At 42.8% G+C, this 13,576-nt stretch overlaps 1 protein-coding gene across 2 annotated transcripts in view; it reads right to left on the bottom strand.

Moving 5' to 3' along the window:
• Positions 1-13,576, bottom strand: part of ANTXR2 (anthrax toxin receptor 2) — a 237,466-nt gene that overhangs the window by 62,714 nt on the left and 161,176 nt on the right. For both annotated transcript variants that reach the window (XM_019516734.1, XM_019516735.1), the window contains one exon: positions 12,251-12,331. In XM_019516734.1, the coding sequence (XP_019372279.1) occupies positions 12,251-12,331 (81 nt within the window). The remainder of the gene's footprint in view (positions 1-12,250; positions 12,332-13,576) is intronic.

Genomic DNA, 13,576 nt, shown 5'->3' with positions numbered 1-13,576 from the left:
TGTGTGTGTGTGTGTGTGTGTGTGTGTGTGTGTGTGTGTGTGTGTGTGTGTGTGTACACACATACACACGTAAGATGACCCACATAGCCCAAAAAGAGCATCTGATGCTCATATGCAGACAGCACATTGAGGACCATCCAAATTAATAACCCAGATTAAAACCTCTTGGCAATCAATTAAGATTAATGACAGAAGTCATTTTCTATCCCCCCACACCCCCATCCCAGGCTGTGAAAACCCTAGGTCGTGAAACTTTAATCCTGTTATCTGCTGCCTTCTCCATCTGAAAAGCCTATAGATTAACACAGCAGACATTATCGAATTTACAACCAGCCGCTCGGACAGCTGCCCTACTTTCAGCAGTTAATGGAAAAGGAACTAATCTGGTTAAGAGCGTAGGACTAGTTCATAAATCTGGACGCACAGGACAGTTAAAGCTGTCACGTCTCTTCTGGAGAGTAGCAACTGAATTAAACTGTCAGCTTTCTACTTGCTGTTTCTTGAGGGTAGTCAGCCTTTCTGCAAACTAGACTAATGAGATACTCAACATTAACATAAACCACATCATCCTCCACTGTACATAACAGCAGTGCCCAAGATAGGGTATGCATTTTATGATCGAGTATGGTTAGATATATATTGCATAGTCTTCAGTCCCTGGAAGCCGTGTTCTGATTACATATAACTTTTTTGTTGCAATCTACTACATAAAAGATGCTTTGAGGAAACACAAAAACAAATGTAAGTTAAAGAAACAAACCTAAACCCCAAAACAAGACAACACAGCAACACATGTTCAATCTGAAACAATTATTGACAAAACCAAAATTGAAAAAATAAAATGCTCACTTCTACATACAGCTTAATCTTACAAAAGCAGCCCCTCAAAAAACCCAAACAAAAATAAAACCGCATAACACAGATACAGCATTTGATGGCTGTATAATACATTCACATTGCATCTAGGAAAAGACTAACTTTGTCTCTCTCAAATAGGGCTGGCAAGGCAGTCAATTGACCAGTCAAATATTGTCCATTGACCAGTCAAACTGACTGCAGAGTTTTTGACTGGTCAAAAATTATAGCAGTCTTACCAAAAAACTACATTTTTGTAGTTTTCTTGACAGAAATATGATTTTTTATTATTTTTTGACATTTCTTAATGTCTTAATTTCTTTTTCTGTGTATTTGGACTGATTACCAATTTTTTTATTATTTTTATTTTTTACAATTTTGGACCAATATTTGACTGGTCAAATACCCAACCCGACTTTCAGTAGACTTTATTTCCATGTATCCTATGCAAGAGTGGCACTGATACACAGCATGGTCAATTGAATGCTTCCCAAAAATGATTAGCTTCCCCATAAGTTGCTTATAGTACAGTAACTTTAAGGCCAGTGCATCCCAAGCTTTAGGGTGACAGCACTGTTGTCTGGACCACTGAGGCTTCAAAATATAATCTATTGTTCTGTAACAGAAGGTGTAAAAGCCCATGCAGCCATAACAAGTCCACTCTGATTTCAAAGACCTGCTCAAGGACCAATGAAGGCAGCAGTGTTTCCCACTTTTATTATGCAGGACCATAAGTCAAACTGGTGGCAGCTTCCAAAACTGTGATGACACCAAAATGTACGTGTCTACTTATTTAGGTCAATTTTTCATATGACACTTAGAGATGACTTCTGAAGGCTGATTTTAAGCCTAACTACAGCACTGATCAGCAAAAAAGGCAACATATGCCAAAGTCACAATACAGGCACATTCAAAATTCTCCATAAGATAAAGAAAAAAATGGTATCTGTTAATAAACATTGGCTTTTTAATGGAAAGCAAAGTATTAAAGGCAGAAGATATAGTCCTTAGTGACTGGCAGCTAAGAAATTATGCTGCTTGTATTCTCAGAATTACTTATATAGTACAGGCTGAGTGCTGGTTTTTCTAACTATAAATTCAGAGAAGAGGTGCACATTAAGAGCTTACAGGACTGGATCCTAAGTACTAAAATAAAAGGATAAAGTATGGACAAAGCAACACAATTTACAGTTATGGGGATTTCCCTCTTAAAAATTGTAGTTGTCTAAACGGACTTGTTTGCACACATTTCTTCTGCAGCAGTTGATAAAACACAGTCCTGAGTGGATAAAACATGCCAACAGTTGGCAACACAATAGCTAATTCTTAGTTGGCAATTACTTGTTATGGTTCTTGGAAGTACTTCGCAAAAGGAGACAAGTACTGTTACAGGTGCAGAAATAGAGGTATAGATGTGGGAATTGCCCAGGAATAAAACAAGCTGTGGCCAAGCCAAAAATACAATGCTAGTCTCCTGAATTTTAGCTGACTGCCTTACCCACTGGGACACATGACTTTAGGTTTGATAACAACTTCAAGCTCAAATCTGAAAACCTAGGGAAGGATGCAGCAACCTAATTCCTATTGCCATATTCTTGAACACTGAAGTGTATTACCTGGAAATATTTAGATATGTTGCTGATCTATTTTTGAGGTCTCACAGAAAGAAAAAAAAGAAGTTTAGACCTATATTTTGGATATATAGCTCCCACTGGAAAACAATGAAAGCCCTGAAAAGTCTGTTTTCCTCTGAAAACAATGGAAGCCCCGAAAAGTAAAATTTTAAGCGAAAGTTTAAAAAATGACAGAAACACATGCAAGAAAGAAGTGTGCATCTGTTAATTCCCTTTTACTGCACACAATTTTATAACTGTTTTAACTATTTCAAAACATCACAGTCCCTCAGATCTAAAATACAGGTAACAGTGTGTTATCCAAGTAAAGGAATATTTAAAATTCTTTTAAAAGAATCTCAGTTAGCATTTGTTAAAATGACCATTTCTATGTTTCACTAAAACATATCAGACCTCCCTGTGTACCATAAAAATTAGCATGGCAGAGCCCATCATGCACATACTGAAGTCAAGGGAAAAAAACTGTCCACTGAATTTAATGTTGCAGGATCTGACCCAGTGTCAATATCATCTATTTAAAACATCGTTGGTTATTATTAGTAGTAGTAGTAATATTATTATTAGTAGTAATAATTAAATAAGCATAATAACAATCTTCTAATTATGATTATTTTTCTGAGTCAATCTACATTATTAATATAGCTCAAAATATTATCCACACAAACAAAAAAACACACATCTGTTTTGTACATGTACCAAATTAAAATGTTCCAGGTGATTCACTTCTAAAACAGACAAGAATAAACCAGCAAACCCTGCTGCCTCCAAAGCTTGTCCTTGATTTGAATCCCTCTATTAAAATAAATGTTCCTGAGTCTGTTACACCTTCTTCCCTAAAAAAACAGGCTCTTAATTTGCATGTTGGCAGACTCAGCGGCACCACTGTTATACAAGATGATGAACTGTCCACAGAAACATGCTGGAGTATTATGTAGAACAGTAAGTTATGCACTGAATAGTCATTAATGAATGACTGAAATGAGTGCATCTAGGACTAATCACACTACAGACCAGGGCCTGCAGTTTACTACATCATTGAGAAGAACAACATTCCTGACATTATTCACAAGTGAATATAATGGTACAGTGGACTATGCCCTACAGCAGTGATTCTCAGCCAAGATGCCCTGAAACCCTAGGGTGCCATGAAATAAGATCCTTTTAAGGGTGATGCATATTTCAGGACAATATTAGCACCTTTAGGTATGCAAACACCAACATGTGATTTGCAAGATAAACCCAGAGATTTCAAATAAGAATCCATAGTTTCAAAAACATTCTGACCTGTTGTGGTCTGAGTTTTTGCAATAGAAGAACTGCTCTATAATTTTCCATTAAAAAACAAAACAAACAAACAACCCCTCCCCCCTCCAACCCCAAAGAAAAAACCAATGGAAGTTAAGATACGGAATTTTCTGAGGGGTGCCTTGAGTCTAATGATGGCTGCCTTGGATAAGAGAGAACTATCTTTTTGTCAGTTTGGAGACAGGTTTTAAGGGGAATGGTGGAGGGGTAGGAATGGAGTTAGCTCTCCCCAGATCACCCTGAAAATCTTTGGAGTGAAACATTTGTTCAGCTTCCTCCCTCTCCTAGCTAACAGTTCTGTATCAGAGTTGTCAGCTGGAATGTGCTCTAGGGAGTGAAGTCTCTATAGTTTCACACTAATTATCAGTCAGGGATGAACATAAGTGGGCAGTTAGGCAAATACAAACTCAACTCTTGCATGACCACCCCCGAGTGGGGACAACTACTTGGGATATGAATAAGCCTCTAGAATTATAGGGCTCCTACAGATGTGCATGGTGCCTGCTCCAATCCACTGGAAATCCAGTGAGTTGGAGCAGACTTGATTAATCAAGTCTGCTGGAGCACAGAAACTGATGCACTCCAGCAGCAAAACTGATGCACTCCAGCAGCCTTCTGCATCATGTGCATCAGAATCCCGGTGTGTCTCCATGCTGAAAACATGGCATCAGGGCTCCCTGAGATAAAACACGTTCAATGAGCTTTAGTTCAAAGCACCCTGCTGCCATTTTTTCAGCACCGGGACACACAGGGACACTGATACACGTGACAGGCCAGTGCTTTTGTTTAATGCGGCTCACTAATTAGAACACCCAGTTCTACATCCCAAGCCACGTGTAAAAATGCTCATAGATAGCTTCCTTGTCATGGACAACCATAGTCAGAATCTGACCCAAAGTGTACAAAGACCCTATGATACAAGGTAGTGCTTTTCAAAGAATTCCAGAAACAAAGACAACATCTCTCTGCAACCAAATTACAAAATAACACTCTAATTTATCATTTTAAAACTCTTCAGAAATTAAGACCCACATTCAAAGCAGACACACTATTTTAAACCAGGTTAAATATAGGATCCAAATGCACTGTGGCATGCATCTTCCAAAGATGCTGTAACTTTATGGTAATCATCTGCATCAGAAGAAATGACCCATCCAGCAATGTACAATTTTTATATGTGCAAATGTAACTGGTACACAATCATCTGACATTTCAAATTTATTTTAAAATATATAATCTCACTATCTTTCTCTGCCTCTCACGTTTCAATAAGATATTGAAGGGAAGTGAATATATATTCTGTGCAAAAATCCTATGATTTGTCTGCAGCAGAAAGGCAGGTTTTCCCATATACCAGGGGTGCTCAACCCCTGGCCCACAGAGCTGTGTAATCCAGCCCATGAGGCTCCCCCTCAGTTTGAAAATTTGGCAGTGCAAGAGCAGTGGCAGCGTTAATTGCTGCTCACCTGTTGCCAGATTTCTGGGCCCATGAAGAACCCTGAGGGCTGGATAGTATGGCCCTGTGTGCTAGATAAAGTACTCAAAGCAGCATGGGCCTGATGTGGGCACTCAAGGCAGTGCAAGGGCAGAGCAGGACCCAATCCAGCCCATTCACTGTCCCCATGTCACACATCCAGACTCCAGGGCCAAAGATTGAGCACCACAGCCCTATACAATATATAATTGGGCACAACTGTAGCCCAGCCTTGTTAAATAGTTACTATTATCAAGCCTTGTCAGGCTGCAAAGTTTTAAGCAGAAGTCTCTATTGATGCTGATGGGGATTTCTACTAGGGCTGTGCAAAACAGCACCATTCCGATTCGAGTTCCCTTTCAATGATTCAATGGAAGTGTTTCATTTAGAGTTTTGTTTAGTTTTGAAAGCACTGTTCCGTTTCCTTTCGTCGAAACTGTTCTGCTGTTTCGATGTTTTGCCCACAGGTTATTTATGGGGAAACATAAAATGCAGCAGGCCGGCAGATCGGGGGCTCGCCCACACCTCTGGGATGGCTGTGACGGCTGTGCAAGCCCCCGATCCACCTGTCAGATGAGAAAAGCCAGGTGCTGCCACCTGGGACGAGTGCCGCAAAGATCGCTGCTGCTGCCAATCCCATGTGGCAGCACCTACTCCTCTCCTCCGGCAAGCAGACTGGGGGCTCATCCACACCCCTGGGAGGGCTGCTGGGGCTGTGCTGGAGTCCTCCTGGGAGTGCAGGCCCCTCGGTCTGCCTGCTAGATAACAGACTGGCACTGGGCATAGCCCATACCCAGTAGGATCGGGGGGGCGGGTCCCCACACAAGCTGGTATGCCCTGGCCCTGTACAGGAGCTGGCTCAAGGAAGGTATGGGGCCTGGGTAGATCAACTAGTGCAGGGACCCTCCCCTGCCCTGGGATCAAGGTGGCAGGTCCCCACACAAGCCAATGTGTCCCGGGCCCCGTACCAGAGCCAGTCCAAGGAGGGTGCATAGCATGGGGTAAATCAGTTGGTGCAGGCAGGGAGGGGGTAGCAAGCAGCCAGATGCGAAGCCAGCAGCAGCGGTGGCACAGAGTCACCGCAGCCACTCCATTTGGCTCTGCAGGGTCCCCCAAAGCACAGGGCCTGTGGTGGTCTCCCCAATTCACCCCCCCCAGGGACGGCCCCAACTGCTGCTGGCCCTAGGTGGCAGCACCTGGCTCCTGTCAGGCAGCAGGCAAATCGGGGGCCTACCAACACCCCCAGGAGGAGTGCGGGGGCTCTGCTGGAGTCCTCCTGGCAGTGTGTGCCCTCAATCTGCCTGCTGGGTGACAGGAGCTGGGTGCTGCTGCCTGGGGCCAGCAGCAGCACCGATCTTCTTGACGCTGGATGGGGGCTATGCCCAGTGCCGGTCTGTCATCTGGCAGGCAGACTGGGGGCCTGCACCCCCGGGAGGACTCCAGCACAGCCCCTGCAGCCTTCCTGGGGGTGTGGGAAAGACCCCAATCTGCCTGCCAGATGACAGGGGTGGGTGATACCGCGTGGGACTGGCAGCAGCACCAATCTTCCCAGCACTGATCCCAGGCAGCAACATCCGGATTCTCTCATCTGGCATGCAGATCAGGGGCTCACACCCCTGGGAGGACACTGGCACAGCTCTTGCAGCCCTCCCAGGGGTGCAGCCAAGCCCGTGATCTGCCTGCTTGCTGCATTTTATGTTTCCCCATAATAACTTATTGGCAAAACATTAAAACAGCATTGAAAACAGAAAAACAGTTTCAACAAAATGAAATGGAACTGTGCTGTTTCGCATGGCCCTAATTTCTACTTTAACAAGGGCGACACCGTCTTTCTAATTATTTATTACTTACTTCCTGTATTGTCCACAAATGGTGCACAAATACAAGGGGAGGAAGAGGACAGTCAGTCCCTGCTTCAAAGAGTAGATATTCCTAAAAGTGTTTCAGTAAGATTGCTCTTGGCAGTATGTTACATGATTTTAATATAATTATTGTACTGAAGATGACTTATTTGTGAGACCTAACAGGCAGCTGTTCACAATATAATATCATGTACATATACATTACCAGTCCTATTTGTAAAATTAATTCTGAAGTTTTATCTTACATACTTGTTCTATGCGACATGTCTTAGCATTACCTTCCCTTATAATAAAAGTATTCTAAACTAAATGGTGAAAATATCTTCTAGCTTTGAAGCAGGACTGTTTTTTATTCAGACCATATACTCAGACTAAGGATGTTATACAAGCCTTTTATGGAACTGTTTGTATTACATGACATTCATTTTTATGCCCTCATCTCTTGAAGACTTATGCCAACATGTAGTCCCAATGAGTTCAATGGATTAACCATGTGCATAAAGTCAGTGCTGTGTATAAGTTTTTCAGTGAGTATGAACCTTGCCAAAATAGCAAGGTCATTTGGAGCATGTGAAAAACCATAATGATTTTACATTATTAATAAATACCTCAAAACAGGAATTTCAGAAGAGAAACAATGGCAGGCATACTAATCCACAATGGTACTATCAAACGGTATATAAGCTCAGCTTTGCTTAAAGGCTGAGAAGGGTGATGACGTGGTCTGAAGGTTAACATAACCTCTGTAAAAACCAAGATGGTTTTCTGGTAGCTAATTGGTTTGCGGACTAACCCCCACAGCACTGTGGTTCTTTCTTCTCTACCTCTTTATTTCTTTAAAAAAAAATAAATACAAAGTATGAATGTAGGGTAATGCATCATTTATAAATTACCTTGTTAGTGTACAAAACAAAACACTGCTTTGAAAACAAAACAAACTCCTACTGTGGACTCCAACATGTTTGATGGAAGCCCTTCAAAAGAGTTCATGGCTTAATGGAGGCTGTTTATGTGGGGACTTTGATCTGTACCTGCTGTCCCCTGTCACTCCCTGGAAACTTGGCGGCAGATGTTGCTGCGTTAAGTTGTCTCTGAAGTGGCTCTCTGCCCTCGTCTCCCAACCACAACAGAGTCAAACTATATTAGATCTCTTTATTTGTGCCCGAGGCATGTTTAGGAGCGCAGCTGTGTCCACCCCCACTCTACCTTTAGTGTTTCAGCCCCCCAGGCGGCAAATGTGAGACCAAAACTGTTCTGCCACTCTTAACTACATCTGCTGACAATCCAGCAGCCTCGCTGCAGGCTGGTGAGGACCTGAGCCTCTGCTCTAAACAGATGTCGGCAACAACCTGCTAACTCACACCTGTACAAGCTTCCCTAACCTTGTGGATTGCTAGCTAAAAAATGTATGACTCTGAGGAGTTCCAGCCACAATCAAAGCCTCTTGGCTTAAACTGTGTGCAACCCTCTAACTGGGCCACCCTCAGCATTAGCTGGCAGTGCAGAAAAAGCAGGGACTGAGGCTGGAGCGGGGGAAGAGAAAGCTTCCTCTGCTTTGATAATTCATGCCTAAATTTCAATTACTTGATCAAGGACTTTAATTCAGCAGTGAATTCTTCTGCAGATAAGAAGTGCTAGGTTCTTAAGCAATAAAAGAGAAAAAAATCCATTTGTTCGCCTGCTATTTAGCATAACAGCACTTCATGTGCACACGTGAGTGTGCGCATGCGTACACATGTGCTGGTTTGTTTACTGACTGGAACTCACAAGAGGTAAAGCAACAACAGATCTGCAGTCAATAACCTATGAATAAATAACAGCATGATTTTCTTTTCTGGCTATAAAACATGCTGCTAGCCAGACAGATGCTGTATTCTGCTGTTCTTAGGTCACAACCTAATGATGATAGCTGTATTTTATGCTTCACCCATCAGTTTAAATTTCTACCACTTCTCTCAGCCAATAGAAGTTGAGACAGATCTTTTTCTGCTTCTTGCAAAGGAAGAGATCAGTCACCATTTTAGTGTCAAGCTCACAGAAGACGGAAGTTCGATTTCCTGCTGGTTCTAAAAATTGTCTGTATTTTTCTATGCTGGGAAAGGTTTACAAAAACACCCTTTTCATTCTTTCTTTCTCTCTTTCTTCACAACATCCTTGACAACAATAATACACTTAATTTCCAGCCTGCTCAACTACCATTTAAATTATCAGGACCTCTACTCAACTGTACCCCACTTACCTGGCAAATTATCTAGTTTAGATGCACAGCTGCATTTACTATTTTTAACATAGTGTTTCACTGAAAATATTCATATATGAAACTATGAATGTTTATGAAAGAGACATCCCCTAACTCCAGCTCTCTATTCCCTCATCCCACTCCTTCCATTATTACCTCTGCCTCCATTCTAACTAAAGTATTCTATTGCTTCATTTAAAATAGTTCTAAACTTCATCCTTTACTGTCATAGAGGTCCATACCTATTCATCTCACATAGTGTTGACATCAGCTTCCTTAATTCTCATGGTGCCTCCTTTGGGTGTACCTTATATGCTTCTGGCAGGACCATCTTCCTCACCCTGCTCTCTCTCCATCACCTTAAGTATCATCACTTCCACAAGGTCCTGTTTCCCTTTCCTTCTCTCCCCCATTAAGCTTTACTTTCCATGTATTGCAGAGCCCTGGCCTGAGTACAAATCCTTAAGTAGTGCAGAATTTACTCTAGCCGAGACTTTCCTCACTTGCATCCAGTTTCCCTTCACCTCCTTTGCTGTACATGTGGGGAGCAAGCTCAACACATCATGATGTTCTGCTTGTCTTCTCTTCCCACATGTGACTTTATCCTGCCACATAGATGTTCCCTCTGAACCCATATCACATGCACCATAAAAAACTCTCTCCTCCTTCAAACACCCCTTAAAAAACTCATTTCTCACAGCCAGCTTTTCATCAATGATCTACATTAGCCCAAACGTTAGATATATTCAATTATTTAAAAAACAAAACAAATCAGAATGACTAGCAGTTTTAATAGTTTCAACTTTGACAGAGAACCAGATATGCATCACTGAAACTTCCATGTAAACCTTATTTTGATAAGTTAAGTGATGCACAGGACTTTTGTTGCACAGCAGTGAATCTCACCCCAAAAGCATACATTACAAGAGGCAACTATCACAAAGTCTCACTGTTGTAATCCTTAACTTTTCATATTAACCCTGGACCCTTTGTTCACAGCTAAGCTTGTACTATGTTATCTAGAATTTAAACTGCCAACTTCCTGAACAGCTGCCTGCTGATCTTATTGTCATAAAGTGTCAGGCACCTATGGCTCTCTACAGCTGCTCTTTATTTATAGGCAGTTCTTGGGTGCTCAAGTCTTGTCTTATGCATCTGTGAAGGGAAATAAGGGAACATAAGCCCCTCCCCCTTACTCCAATTATGACAACTACCTTAACAGGTTGCAGCACTGTGTAAAGAGTAACTGAGTTACAGCTACTCTTCCCCTGACACCGAGATAGGAAAAGCCAAGGCAGGAGGAGGAAAAAGATGGTTCTGTTCTACTCCCACAATGCACACTAGCCAGCACAACTAAGCCAGAACAAAGCAGGAGAACTAGTCACTACCAGCTAAGGTATACAACAGATACTTTCTCTTTTTAGAGTAATGAAAGAACCAGAATCTCAACTGGGACTGCTTCTCAGAGAGCACAAATACATGGTACTCATTATTCAAGGACAAGTTATTTAAGCCAAAGTCTCATAAAATCTAGTAATGATAGTAGACCAGTGAATATACAATGAGTATGTAATTAAATAATGCTGGGGGTTGCATATTTTTAACCATCATCAAGGACAGCTAATTCAAAGAATTTTACTACATAGGCTTCCTGTTTAAGCAAAAAATCCTCCCTCCCAATCCCTGCTTTAATCTGTCAAATCGAAGTAGGATAGATCTACTAAGTTAGTGAGCTATTAAGAAAAAAATAAGAGGCTATGTCATTTTAAAATAACAGTCTGTTAAAGGTAAAGAAATGTGGTAGGTAATTAATGGTGCACAACATATTTGAACTGCCGGCAGTTATCTATCTGACTAGGAAAAGGGAAGTTAACTAAAGTTCAGTGCCCTTGTATCATGTGTAGTGTTATGCACATAGAACTGAAGACCGATGTAGTCCTCGTGCGCTCAGTTCTTGCAGTTGCTACAAATATTCATTTTTCAGTTTGTTTTTTGTAATTAAGAAACTACTGCTGATACCACATTTAAATAACATGCACCTCCATGAAAAAGTGATGCACAAACTCTGGGCCAGTCTCAACATGTGTAAACTGGTATAACTCCACTGATTTCAGTAGAATTATATCCTACTCAATGCTGACCTGTTGATCCACAAATATTCAGTTATTACCCAACAGGTCTAAGAATATAAACAGATGTTGTCTTTGTGCTGCCATAACGTTTTTTCTGTTGAGAGTCGCAGCCCTGGGACCACACCAGAGAGTGTTAAACTTGCTCTGGTGAGGTTGCATGGCTGAGACCACCAATCAGCTGACTGGTTTCAGCCCTGGGACTACATTAGAACTAGCTTTCCCTGCTTCTAGAGATGCACCCCAGAGATAACCCAGAGCACATTTCTACAAATGCAGAACAGGTTTCCCATTGTCCCACACAATCAACAGGCAGAACAACAGGTGATGACTAAAGCAGCACAGCTGATCCATTTCAATTGATGAGGTCCATTTATACCCTAGATGAGATACATTTGTGAGGTACGCTTTAGGGTCACTGGGAGGAAAAATCTATGAACAATGTAACATGTTTCAGATTCTATCCAATTTAAAATTTTCAAAATAGTTACAAAATTTTAGTTAACTGCTGCAGGAGACAAAGGGTCTAGAGCTTTCCTTGGTTTTGGTGTTTGACGTTTTTATTTGTCTCCTTTTAAACATAATACTGTAAAGGAATTGCACAACTTTTCTTTAGCTAAGGGGAGAACATGCCCAATGTCCAGCCTTGCTTGTAACTAAAGTCCTGATTTCACAAAATCACCTAACGTGCTTATTAAACAAAACCCGGTCCCCTCACCACCTTCCACTCTCCCACACAGACGCACACAAACCTCATCTCCTTGCTGGGGTCGCATCAGAGAAACTCTGTCATACTGCCGTCGTAATAGAGCCCACAGTGCATCTAGTCGACCCTGTAACAAGGAAGCAAGTTTACTTCTAGTGTTACAGTGTACACTGGTTCATTAGGATGCATTTATTCAAGAGAGCTACTGTTCTGGGAAATCTCCCAGGGAACTGATTTACCCAAAGTCTTGTAAACATGCGAAGTTATACAGGCATAATTTCAAACCACTGTAGTTAAATTGATGCAAAAACCTATGAGAACACTTTTTGTTTAAACCTGTGGTGCTCAAACCCTGCCACAGTGCTGTGTCATCTGACCCACAGAGCTCCCCCACAGGTCCATGGAGAGCTCTCTGGGCTGTGGCCCTGCATATGGGGCCTGATCCCAGTGTGTAGGGCTGGGCAGAGGTGATGCAGAGCCCCAAGAGCCCAATCCCCACACATAGGACCGGAAAGAGGAAGATTGAGGACCCCAGAGCCCAATCTCCACATGTGGGACCACGTAGAGGTGGCACAGAGGCCCTTGAGCCCAACCCTTGCACAAAGGACTGGGTGAAGACAGTGGAAGGCCCAATCCTGGTACATGGAAGCCAATCTGACACAAGAACTAGCCGCAGGCCCCTCATCTGGCCCACAGGGACAAAAGGTTGAGCACTAGACCTGTGTGAAGTAGCAAGTATTCGCTTTGGATTCAGCTGATTTGGAGAACAGTGATTCGATTCGGAGATTTGAATCACCATCCCAATTTGATTTGGCTGAATTGGATCCAAAAGATTTGGTACCGCTTCAGAGATTTGGCCATAGACTAAACAGGCAGCTGACACAGCTGCCTCCAGCTGGTAAGTCTGCTAGGGCTGGGGGACAGATTGGGGCTGGGACAAGCTGCCCAGCCAGAGCAGGGGCACATTACTTGGGGAGAGGGGCAGGGGGGCCCAGGATGCAGGCGCGGCAGTGCTGAGTGGGGGCTCTGCCCTGCTGCTGCTTGCCCAGCTGGGGTGAGGGGCTGGTTTCATAGTTTCATAGTTTCTAGGGTCGGAAGGGACCTGAGCAGACCATCTAGTCCGACCCCCTGCCAAGGCAGGAAAGAGTACTGGGGTCAAACGACCCCAGCAAGGTGTTCATCTAACCTCCTCTTAAAAACCCCCAGGGCAGGAGCCTGCACCACCTCTCTTGGAAGTTGGTTCCAGACCCTAGCCGCCCTGACCGTGAAATAGCGCCTCCTGATGTCTAACCTAAACCTACCCTCTGCCAGCTTGTGACCATTGTTCCTGGTCACTCCTGGCGGTGCTCAGGGGAACAGTGACTCCCCCAAT

This window comes from Gavialis gangeticus, unplaced genomic scaffold (assembly GCF_001723915.1).
Source record: "Gavialis gangeticus isolate Ggan-Ray unplaced genomic scaffold, GavGan_comp1, whole genome shotgun sequence".
NCBI lineage: Eukaryota > Metazoa > Chordata > Crocodylia > Gavialidae > Gavialis > Gavialis gangeticus.
This window is presented reverse-complemented; position numbering and strand designations above follow the sequence as displayed.